Source organism: Astatotilapia calliptera, chromosome 5 (assembly GCF_900246225.1).
Source record: "Astatotilapia calliptera chromosome 5, fAstCal1.2, whole genome shotgun sequence".
In the NCBI taxonomy this organism is placed as follows: Eukaryota; Metazoa; Chordata; class Actinopteri; order Cichliformes; family Cichlidae; genus Astatotilapia; species Astatotilapia calliptera.
Window position 1 is genome coordinate 13369956 of NC_039306.1, and position 12874 is coordinate 13382829.

At 38.8% G+C, this 12874-nt stretch overlaps 1 protein-coding gene across 2 annotated transcripts; it reads right to left on the reverse strand.

Moving 5' to 3' along the window:
* Nucleotides 1-833: 833 nt before the first annotated feature.
* Nucleotides 834-11667, reverse strand: tomm34 (translocase of outer mitochondrial membrane 34). 2 transcript variants are annotated; one of them, XM_026167312.1, is made up of 8 exons: nucleotides 11427-11667; nucleotides 9781-9930; nucleotides 6853-6952; nucleotides 6403-6555; nucleotides 5630-5802; nucleotides 5272-5419; nucleotides 3976-4102; nucleotides 834-2218 (listed from the first exon to the last, which is right to left on the reverse strand). In XM_026167312.1, the coding sequence occupies exons 2-8, from the start codon at nucleotides 9908-9910 to the stop codon at nucleotides 2117-2119; spliced, it is 933 nt and encodes a 310-aa protein (XP_026023097.1). In that variant the 5' UTR covers nucleotides 9911-9930; nucleotides 11427-11667; the 3' UTR covers nucleotides 834-2116. The 2 variants fall into 2 exon arrangements, with proteins under 2 accessions (XP_026023097.1, XP_026023096.1); XM_026167311.1 differs by lacking the exon at nucleotides 834-2218 and having other exon boundaries at nucleotides 3832-4102.
* Nucleotides 11668-12874: the final 1207 nt, after the last annotated feature.

Genomic DNA, 12874 nt, shown 5'->3' on the forward strand with positions numbered 1-12874 from the left:
TGCGGTTAACAGATTTTCATACTTTGTTCAGTTAAGCTTTTCTTGAGTCGTCACCATCGAAGCCTTCATGGTTTCAAAAATCCAGTAAGACTCGTCCATCAAACAGCCCGTTCAACAAGTCTTTCATTGGCTTGTAAAAAATGTGCAAGGAGGTGACGGCCACCTGAGAATTTCTACGCTCTCACATGCCCCATAACAGCCTAGTGGTGTGACGTTAAAGTTAGAAGCAACCTTGGTGAGGTTTGTTTATAGCAAGCGAGTCAAACATGGGTCCAACACACCCATTACATGTCAGGTGACAGTTCGATCAATAACAACTACATTTTTATCAATAAAACGTACTGCTGAGATACCAGCATGGATCAAAAGCAGTGAACTAAAATACTATCGTTAAAACTGATGGCTCATTAAAACAGTGGAACATTTACAGACTTCACATCTTTAGCAGGTCAGCTAATGTAATTTATCAGTGGCTCTCGACCACTGCAGGTCAAATTGCACCATATGTGGCCCTTTAACTACAATGAGTTGAACACCCTTGGTTTGTGTCCTAACATTAACATTTTACAGCTCGCAACTGCTTATTCTTAAAGCACAAACATATCATGAATTTTTAAAGATCATCATTCTGTACAAAACGTACAGGTATTACAAAATTTTACTCCCCACTGAGCCTACTTCCTGGGAAAGTCTGAATCACGTTTTGGCTGAAGGAACCGGGGCAGTACGAACTTCTGGGCTGGCCTACAAAAACAAAAAGGCAATTCTTTTGTTGACATCAAAATCTGCAGCATCACTACACCTTCCTACATCGGAGTAATTAAGAAGAAATGCCAAAGAAACGTTTTCCTTTATTCCAGGAAATTAAATCCAAAGCATACATACTGTAGTGATATGCTGCAAAAGGCTTGCTACTTGAACTCTCACACGAACAGCTCTGCAGGCATATGACTGCCTCACAAGTTAACTAGATCAGACTCTACTGAGGAAATCTATGCAAGCTATCCTATATGGCATGGACATTATAAATATCAAAGGACCTAGAAACAGAAACATGTACTCCAAACATGGGATAAATAAGTACACTACCTGAGAGTAAAAACATCTGAATTGGCTGTTACCTTGAAACTTAACGTCTATGATCACCAGTGTTTACAGAAGCTTTGTGATTTAACTCTAAAGTGGGCTTCTCAACAGCAACTGATTTCTAAGGAAAAACTCTTTCAGTTTCTGTCAAAACTTTTGGGATTCATCAAACTTTAAGATAATATTTTATCCATGGTTACCTAAAAGACCTCAGCCTGCTAATATGAAGGCATTTTTTTGCCTTCCTCATGCCATTTATGGCCATGTAGTGGTACCATGACACTCAAGCTCCGATAGTAAGCGCCAACCCTACCCACAGAGCCACCCTCTTTGCTATTCCTGTAGTCTCTCAGATTTCTATGTCATGTCTGATTCAACTTGGCTTATTTTTTGGAGAATTCAGCTGCATCTCAGATTTTGCATCAGCAAAGTAAACTTGTTGACTGACCTGTTTCACAGGGTTTGAATATGATCATAGTTTTTTGTCTTGGAAAAGTCCTTAGGTGCATACCCTTGAGGTAAATTTATTTGTCAAAACATACATTAACATCAAATTTAAGTTCTGGCACCCAGCAGGAGCGTCACGTTAGCTGACTGCCTGCTCAAGTTTTACAAATGACGATGGTAAACGTTTATTCTCAGAACCAGGTTGAGGTGTGTGAGTAAAATAAATAACCATAAATACTGGATGATTGGAAACTGACAAGCTAAAAGTGGTAAAAGAAATATTTCCAAGGCTGCTTCATTCCTATTCCAACATCATTTCTAAGTATCCAGAGCTGATGTGGTTTTCTACAAGCACCTTGAGACCAACTTCATGTCTGTTCAAGTGAGAGTAAACACATCAAACAGGAATTCAGTGAAGGAGTTTTGGGAAACACGGGCCTGGTCTTGGACTCACAGACAGTAGAATCATGTCACTGTTCTGCTATTTTCCACCAACTGATTCTTATAAAAAAAGATGACTTTGGCTTCTTGCACTCAGAGCAGTGACACATCCTTACTGCTGCCTCTAGTCCCTGACCTGTCCTCATTTCTTCTTCTGCACTTCCTGCAGGAGCTTCAAGGCGGCCGAGTTCTTTGGTTCCACTTTCAGCAGAGTGTTCAGATCGTCCACGCAGGCTCTGACGTCCTGCAGGGGAGAAGGCAAAAAGTTTCAGAGATTAAAAATGAAACAATGCTGACAAGGTCAGAGAAACTGAAAGTAAAAACACCCCAGTAGAACAGAGTCAGTGACCAATATCTGCATAAAAACAATCAACACAGTTCAGAACAATGCAATTTAATCCACAGTTGACGTATGTGCTTTCTCACAAGGTGAACTTGAACATTTTTAAAAACAAACCAGCTTGGAACTAACAAGTAAATAATAATGTCTCTTGCCCGCTGCCTTATAGTTTGCATATATTTTGCTATTTAGTTTTAAATTTTCATTCATCTGAGAAAACAACTCAATCAGTTTACTTTGAGAAGATCCCCTTGCCATTATTTTGATAGGACCTGAGCATCAACTGAACTTTCTGTTTCATGTTTCCCTGTGAACAGTCTGATCAGATTGCTGTTGTTGTGGCAGTCTCGACTGTCATCCTGTGACGGGTCAGGGTCTGATTCCACCACGTTGGACTGCATCAGGCAACAGTAGTCCTTGTTCTGTTCTGGACATCTATTTGGAAGTCTTGAGGCTCACAGACCAGATTCAGAGCAGAACAAGGACGACTGCCTTTGGGTTCAGTCAAAGACAGTAGAGGATGAGGAAGAAGTTGATAACTATCCCATTACTTTTTGTCACAAAGCATATGTGCTTTATTATTTATTTATATATTCACAAATTCAATCTATTTCTATGGGAAACACTAAACATGGGTAAACAAGTGACACTAATCACATAATGAAGGCTCTCTTGTGTTTAAATACACCTCTGTTTAGCTACCATTTAATATTAAAACGGGATTACAGTCACACTTATGACTGTAAGTGTGACTGTAATCCCACATGACAAAATAAATGTTCAAACTGATTTTTTTCTAAATTCCATCTCAAAGTAGATCAAGATACAAAACGTCACCCAGCAAAAAAACTAGTCATTTCCTTTAGTACTTTGTGACAAGGAAAAAAAATGCCGTCCAAAACGATGAAAAAACGAGTTCCTCTCTGCACAACCAGCTGAATGATTTAAAGCCCACAACTAAGACAGGAACAGCTGGTACTAGGTGGTTAGCATTGACTGAGCTTTAAAAAAAAAAAAAAGAGTGAACGAGTGACTAGTGCCCTAGTCTGGGTAACCGGTAGACAATGCCTTCTTGTTTCTTCTCTATCTGAAATAACTACTATTTTTATTCACATCTTTAGGTGACCTGATCTTGAACCCAGCTGAGATAGTGCTAGCTATGATCAATGATGTAGTATTGAGATTCACAATCACAGGAAAAGAAGAACATGAATAAAGAAAATACATGATAAATCTTTGTTTATTTTGCACCCCCGCCCCCTCTTTTTGTTTTCTTGCGCTGGCAGGTTATCTGTTACTCAAGGCAATGGAAGAGGAGACACTGATAATTGGATGTCTAGATAAAAATCACGTTGAACAATATGAGGTGGAAATGAAGAATCGACTCTCTTCGTGTCTTTTTGACAACTCAAACCTCCAAACACTGACTTGAGCTTTTCACTGCATGTAGCTGTGAGTGCCGAGCTTACTGTCTCTTCTGTGTGTTTTGACTACTAATGAGGAGAGACTGTCAGGGGAAACGCTGGTAATTATCAAGGCAGGAAATGCTTTTTATTTTGTCGCTTAGCTTGAAAACCTGCAGACACTTTTGAAACTAACGTCTGATTGCGCTGTGTGGGAATCAGAAGCTGGAGCGCGGTGATGAAGACTCGTGCTCTTACCTTGAGTTCCTTGTGAGCCTGAGCCCTCCTGTAGAGAGCCTTGACATTGTTGCTGTCAATCACCAGCGCCTCGTCACAGTCTCTGATGGCGTCTCTGTACTGCTTCACTGACAGGTAGCACAGCGCCCTAATCACACAACACACAGTAAACCACATTTAAAACATCTGGGCGCATCTTTATTTATTTGAAGGTCCAGTCAAACAATAATGTTGCCATGATGTATTAATTGTCAATCTAAAATGCTTCACTACATGTATAACACTCTGTGATCAGAGCACTCCAAAATGGATGAATCTGAATTTGTATTTATTTTCAGGTTCTTCAAGATTATTCATTTTTTTGTCTAAGCTTTTATTTGACTGACACACCTAAAACGTTACCTTTAAATGCTTTCTAGCCTCTTCATTTGTTCATTTTTTACTGAAATATTTTTAAATGTGAACTCCATTTCAACGAACTCTTTAAATAATATCCAGCTAAAGTGTTTTTTGTTTACTTTTTAATTTATATTTATCTTAGTCCAGGGCCATCATGTGATTCAGACTGATTCTTTACCATTCATTGTCAGAAATCCACATTAAGGATCCTCCAAAGAAAATATAACAAGCTAAGGGGCCGAATTCATGTCACAGTGCGGCAGAGAAATAGAGTCCCGGCATTTCTTTAATATTTTTTTTTGTGTTTGTTATTGTTTTCTAGTGCTACTGTGTTATGTTTACTCATGTCAAAAAGTCAGGAAAGACTTAAGTGTAAAGTAATATCTGTGTACTGAGCTAATGATTTTAGCATTTTTGTCCAGTCACGCAGAAAAACATGACTCATCTACTGTGCAACAGCAGTTAGTCCATATAAGCTACAGCTTGCAAATTTCCATCAGCCACTAAAAAACAGGCTTAATAGGCAATGGGCATTACACAGAAACTGCCCAACATAGTACAAATGCCTCCTGATTAAATAAAGCAACTGAATATTAAAGCAGAGAAAAGTTATCAAAACAAAAATCTTAAAATGTATATTATGAATACCATGTCATCTTTAAAGTTTTCATAGGTATGCAAATCCCTTTAACACAGTTTCAACGATATTGAAATCATCCACCTTTGTGAACATATTACTATTCTTATATAGTCAGGTTTTTTATAACTGCCAAAGCTATATTTAGCTAAATCTGTAGGAGTCTTTATTTTATAAACAAACAAAAACAGGACCAAATAATATATGATGGTTGATATATTCGTTGGAGCAATATTAAATACAACACTGCAGAGACACAGATGTTGATGATCAAGGCTCACCGGTTGGTGTAGGTGGTGACTTCTGTAGGGTTGTGTTTGAGGCTCTGGCTGTACTTCTCTATGGCCTTCTTGTGCTCTCCTTTCTTCACCAGGGCATTGCCTTCTTCTTTTAAGGCCTGAGCTTTCTTTATCTCTTTATCACTGGGAGCTGAGGAGAAGGTAAGGAAAAGGTGGGGGGCATAAAAAAGAGAGTTTGAATATGATAATGCTGCTCCGTCTCTAAGTAACTTTTAAAAAAATCCAATGAATGGTTATGTTTTCATGAAGCTGGTCAACTCTTTGACACTAACAAGGAACTCAGTCAATTCAAATCAATAACATAATTTTAAATAACATAATTTTTCATAAATCTATGTACCAGGTTTTTTTGTTTGCGTTGTGCCATTCTGCTGAGGTGTTGGACTTTGTTGGGTGACATTGCCTGCAGACTTTTGGGCAAGTTTTTCCTTCACAGACAGAGGAACTGTGGGAATGGGAGGAAGCTTTTCTCTCCATGACGGACCGTCTGTCTCTGTGAGTGCCTTTGTCATCCTGAGAAACAGTACAACAGTGACAAGAATGTGAACAGAGAAGAAGCTGAAAAACAAACTTTTTGTGCTTCTGCCCACAAGTTCAGGTTCTGTTCTTGAACTATGGAACCAAGGAGTCAACACTTTTACTTTTAGAGATACTGTGAAGACACTTCTGTTAATGTATTTACAAATACTCATGTGTAGGTCTAATGTCAGGTCTGTGTATTTTCATTATGGTTTCATAATCTCTTTCTTGGGGACGGGGGATTACAGAACAGTGTTTAAAACCTACAACAGACCAAGAAGATGCATAAACCATCTGTTTTTTTAAACCTCCTAAAACAGATATTTCTGTACTGATATTTCTGCAAAACTGTAAATTGTAAAGTGTAAACTGGTTAGATTTGTTTATTTCGATCTGGAAAATCAAACTCGGAAACAACTGTGATTGGTCTACTTGGCAGTAACATGCCATACAAACACAATATGTCGATATTGTTCACAGTGCGATTGGAAAGGCTCGTATTAAGGTACTGCAGCTATAGAAACTCAGAGATGGTGAATATTATATTGTAAGCTAAAATATAACCATCACTCAGCTAGCTAACAGACAACATACCTGTTGGTGCCATCGTGAGCTGCTGCTATGTTGCAGTCAATCTGTAGAGCAGTTTTGTAGTCTACGTAAGCTTGCCTATAACGCTCCAGAGCTTCGGAGGCAGCAGCACGACGAAGCAGAGACTTCACATTGAACTGGGATAACTCCAGAGACCTGAAAGAAAACATGTTAAAATCATAATTTAGATAATATTTTGATAATGAACAGGCTGAAAATGGACGTATCGTCATTAAAAATTTAACAATAAGTTTAATGGACAAAACTACAGAAGTCAATATACAGAACAGAACAAAACATTGCTTTTATTTCATGTACTTGAGCGTCTCCCTTATGTTACATTACCAAAGGTTGGATGTTCTCACACAATCAAACACCCCAAATAAGAAAATCAGGGTGTAAGATCTGAGGAAAGAAAGATGCATGAAATCCAAATTGCAACATCACACTCACATATTGCAGTCTTTCACACATTCCCCACAGTTGCCATCCTTCAGGTAGCTGGCTGCACGGTTTGAATACAAAATGGACAAATCCTCTGGATTCCTTTTACCTTAACAGGAAGAAAACGATGTGTTTAAGAGCAGATCGTCAAACAACAAATAACCCTATTAATCTGAAGACATGTGCAACTGTTAGAAAGAAAACATTCATTAAATGACCAGAAAACACAAATCACACAACACAGCATTGTAGTGTTGTCAAGCACATTGTAAAATATTTTTAAGTCTTAAGTCTCTACTTATTGCAACATGGCATCAATTCTCAAAAACTGCTTTGCTGTTCCCTGATGCTACAATAGCCATGTTAGAAACTGCGACTAGCGAGGAAGATGAGGGATTTGATACAATTTAATGTTGCACTCAATTCTTATAGCATTTTGCCTGTACTGTAATACTAAATACTAATTGCAGTACTAATTGCACTTATGTGTGCAGCTCTGCACACATAAGTGGAGGAAGCAGATAGAGAGACTACCTAGACTGAGTATATTCACTTGGGATGTCAGTGTACACACACTGATTTTCCCCAAAGAGGTTTTAGTCAGAGCCAATGGAAAGGAAGAAGAAAATAAAAGAGCACTGGTTTTACATTCATATGGGTTTCATTTTATTGTTTAAGACCTTTTTTACTAAATATCTTCTGCTGCTCCCTTATTCACAAGGGGTCACCAGAGCAGGTAGCTTTGCATATTTGTTTTGGCAGAGTTTTATGCCAAAAGCCCTTCCTAATATAAACCCACAAGCAAACTGTCTCTTGCCAGCGCAATAGCGCAAACTCTGCAGTATTGCACTATGGAGCCACTAGGACAATTTTTTGTATGTCAGTTTAAAAAAGAAGAAGAAGAAAAATGTAGGGATGGGAATTAAGAACCAGTAATAGGTTCCCAATAATTCAATTCCTTGGAATTGTTGGTCTGCTTGCCTATCGATCCTGCTTATCTGTGTGCTGGAGGAGGAAAATAGCGGTTCAGTCTACAGCATGTACTTATTTTTATTGCACAAAAGGATGAGAGTGCAAACTACATCCAACACAGAAACAACTGCATTATGTTGCTAATACAACTTTGGCCCTTTGCAAGCATACTAACACTAAGCTAGCCAAGGACCCAGAGTGATGTTAAAGCTGAGTAAATACCAACCCCTGAACTCAAACCCTGAACTTCAACAGGTAAAAAACGGATGAGCAGTCAGGCTGCAGCCTCCGTTTCTACTTCTATTTTTATGGAGAAACACAAAAGTAATGTAATGTTTCTACAGTAGAATCATAATCACTGTGAAGTAGGGCTGCCACGATTTGTCGACTAGTCACGATTACGTCGACTATCAAAATCGTCGACGACTGATTTAATAGTCGATGCGTCGTTTGAAGCTTTGTAAGATCACAAAAGACGCAGGAATAAGTGGCAGGATTTAAGAGTGTAATAACGGACTGAAACAGAAGATGGCAGCATTGCATGTACAAGGATGTCAGCTACCGTTAAACCCCGAAGAAGAAGAAGCAGCTGTGTCCCAGCGCAGTTTCCAACAATGGCGGCAGCTAGTTAGTTTTAATGTTACTCTTATTATTCTTTCTGGGTCACAAAATAAACGTTTAACATATTTTCAGGCGAGAATGTAGCTGTGTAAACCTCAAATATCTGCTCAGTTTATCAGGACACCACATATTTTCAAAAGCGCTCCGACGTTTTCGGAGACATCTGTTACCCACTAGCTCGTTAGCGAGCCGGGGGCTAGGCTCACTAGCGCCGTGAGAACACCGGACTCCCCGCAAATCGTTTTCAAACCCACCGCCGTCTTTCGCTACTCAGGTTAAATATATATGAGTCACTTAGATAACTTAAAATGTTATTGTTTGGCTTTTTTTTTTTTTTAGTATTTTATTTGTTCCTGAGTAAATCAGTTTGGCTGAGATTAAAGTTATAGTTTTTACACAGCTGAATAAACGTCAAGCAGACAACTGATTATCAGAAGTGTGAGATGCTCCAGAATATACTCCAGTGTCCTGTTATATTTTAGATAGCAAGGAGTTTATTAAACTTCACCGAAACAATCTGCAAATTTCATTAAAATTTAATAAACTATCATCTTGTCTTTATTTTTAGTTAGCACATACCTTAAACACTTAAAGCTGTAAGCTAATGATAGTTATATAAGAGCAGATGCTGCTGGTGCCAATGGATGATGATCTGATTAGTCGACTAATCGCAAAAATAATCGGTGACTAGTCGACTATCAAAATAATCGTTTGTGGCAGCCCTACTGTGAAGTCTTCTTGTGCTAGTTTTCATCTTTGCTTTGTGTTCATAACTGAATACTAAGAGAAAGACTGTATGTGTGTCAGCATTAGGATTGGGGTTTTTGTTGAGGAACAGGAATGTGCCAGTAGGTTTATACTGTTAACTGGTAACTATCAGGTAATTTTACAGTAGTGAAATGTTAAAGTAATGAAGGTTATGAGCAAAGAATACTTCACTACTTCCTCTTGGGAGTAGTGAAGTACTACATTACAAAGTACTGCATTTCTTTTAAGAAAAGTGTTCTGTGTAATATATCTTTTGAGTAACAACCTCAATACTGATCAACAAAGAGGGGAAATACCTCCAGCATGCACACACATTTGACCACCACATGCAATTAATCTGCATGAATTTAATGTTTTTGGATATGCTGCTTAATGATGGTGGTGAGTCTCAAAGGAGCCAGTGAGAACCGAATGAGAAGACAACATGAACCTCTAATGGAATTGGAACCACTAAATTGATCAATTTCCATCCCTAGGAAAATGCAGATTTATATCAAATAAGGTCACAGGAACATAAAACGTACTTCACACTCATTTCTCGGTGAAGTGTATGCACGCTCAGGTTATAATACTTACTGTTCTTCTCCAGCGCTTTGATTGCCTGGCTGTAGAGATTTGTGGCCTCGCCATATTGGCCTGTCTTGAAACATTCATTGCCAGCTTGTTTCAGCTCAGCCCAGGACTTGGACTTCTGTTTTGGTGGCATGTCTTCTTGCTGGCTCCTACCTAGAATGATACAGTAATGGTTGGTTTATATGTGGATTAAAACATCAGACAATTCAAATGTAACTGAAATGACTCATCAATAAAATACTGGATTTCTATTCATACAAAGGAATAATGTGGACCTCGCCACCTCTGTGTGGTGGCTGAATGAGGCACGTGTTTCTACAACAATTTTGTAAAGAAAGAAATTGATATATTAGTTGTTACACACAGCTTTGTTTATGTGTCAGTCAAGAGAAGCTTGTATCTATATTTTTTGTCAAAGATGCTTCTTCATTGTTTTTTTATTTTTATTTTGTTACTGTATTCACCAGTGTTGGTCTGAAACGGACAATTAACCTGAAAAATGTGTGAAATTATTTTGACAATTAGTTCATCATTTTTTAAGTAAAACTAGAGGGAAAAAAATACTTTTTTAGAGATTTTAGTTTCTCAAAGAGGATTTTCTCCATTCAAAACTAGACAATTGTCTTCGGCTTTTGTTTTGTGCTGTAGAGAAACTGAAACAAAATGTCACAACAAGCCATATACTGAAAGTAATCACTACTTATAAAGTATATATTTTATCATCACTTCAATATAAAAAATTGTACCATAAGCACACCATGAGACTGCCTGATTAACACTAAATCACAAGAGTAATTTTAATTACCAACACTATATAGTCACATTCAGATGCAGGCAATTTTAGATTGACTAACAAGAATATATATCAAATAGCTTTGCTTAGTGCACAGAGGCTTATTTTTGTTTGAGGCCACTGGCAGGGCTGTAAATTAAAGAATTTTCCAAATCTGGAATTAATATAAAATATCTTGTCTAATCTTAAAAAAAAATTTCAATTAGTTACACTGTACAACAATTAAACAATTAAGTTGAAGTCATTTTTTTCTTGCAGTGGTGCTTTATGTTCTCTTCCACATGCCTTTACTTTTTAACCAATTAATTAATTAACATGGTGTCCACAAAAATGTATAGAGTGAAATCCTGCACCCAGCTCTGACATATAACATATGTCATATGACATATAACCACAAACCAATAAAAATACTTTCCACTTTCAGCTTCTGTAGCCTTACTACAACAACAACAACAACAATAATAATAATACTGAGATTTGATGGCAGCTAATAGTTTGCACTCACATATACCACAGGCTTAACTTAAATCAGTTAAACCTCAGGTTAAAAACCCCACACCAAATTAACAAACCTGCTCATCTAACTGTAAGCTAATCTGGTACCTAGCCGCTAACAGTTACACAGTCATATTCTGTTCATGACATTTTCTCCAAACCATTACTTAAATCCTACTTTCAAAAAGAGCCACAACTGAATCTTGTTTCCTCGAGATTTTGCTTAAAAACGCGTCTTACTCCCACTCTTTCTATGCGTTAACTCGCTAGCTAAGTAATGCTAACTCGTGTGGGTTTTGAATGGTGTTTTATGGCAGCTAACATAGCGTAGCATAGCTTTGCTACTATTAGCATGTCTTACCGGCTGCTCAGTCTGAGAGATCACAACTAGGAAGTTCCCCTCTTCACAAACTATCTGTTGCCCTTATGAACGTTGCTAATAATGGCATTACTCAGTGCATGTATGTTGTCCCGGTGGCTGAGACCCACACTCTGCCTGGGTAGAGTTTAGTACAGGGGGAGGTATATGGAACTTGCCGGCAGTCTCTAGTAACTTCTCAGTTTGCGATATCGGTTTCGCTTCGTTTTAACGTTGTGTTCAAGTACTGTGGTCAGTGTAGGACTTTCACCTGCATGGCGCGCCCTCTGGTGACCATCTGATCAAAGTGTGTTCAGAGACCAGAAACCACAAATGACTCACTGGTTGAGTTTTCAGCAGTAATCGCCACAATAATTTTAACTTTATAAGATAATACATGCAGATTTTTTAATATATGCTTCAGCTTTTGATCGCGAAGCTACAATAAAGCGCAGCTCGTTTTACTTTCGTGGTGAAAAGTCCTTTGCACTATCCTTTCTGTATCTTGAACGCCTCATGAGATAGGGAGAAGCAGTTGTTCGGTTTCTATTTAGAGAGCAAATTGTGTTTCGACATAAATCTCGCGATGGTACATCGTGTCCTATTTAAATCTAAATTTATTTATTTATTTTTATTTTTGGAATCTAGTTTGACGAGTACAATTTAAATGTACAAACATGAGTTCCTATTAGAGTTAGAAACCTTGTAAACGGAGTTGAGAAAATATATGCAAAAGAAGTACTTATAGTCTGAGACTCAGGCAAAATGTAAAAAAGAATTTTAAAAAAATTGCTCAGTTTTGAATGTTTACAGTGTGCCTTTGATGTTTGGGCCGGTTGGGGTCTCTGTGTGCATGTTTTCTTTGTGCTCAGGATCTTGATCCTAATTCTAGCCAATATAGAAACCATCTAATAGATTACATCAGTCTCAAGACAGCCTCTGCCACCACATTAGATCAATCCCTCTGGGCTCCTTTGATCGGCTCCATCACCTAGCGGGGGTGGGGGGTCGTGGTTTGGTCCCGCTTTCGCCATTGTGGTTGATGTGGAGGTTGGGACGGGCTTAGGGCGTCTGGAGAATCCCTAGGGACGTTATCCCTGGAGGGCTTAACCCAGGGGTTGTAGTCATAACCTGGTTAGTGGCTCTGGTTGCTCTTAGAGGGTGTTCTAAGAGCAATCGTGGCTCAAGAGTTGTTGAGTTGTTGTACAAGTTCGCCTTGTAATCGGAAGGTTGCCGGTTCGAGCCCCAGCTCGGACAGTCTCAGTCGTTGTGTCCTTGGGCAAGACACTTCACCCGTTGCCTACTGGTGGTGGTCAGAGGGCCCGGTGGTGCCAGTGTCCTCTGTCAGTGCGCCCCAGGGTGGCTGTGGCTACAACATAGCTTGCCATCACCAGTGTGGCAGGCTTGGGGTTCGGGGGTGCTTCGCCTCCGTGCTAGGGCTCTGGCTGGGC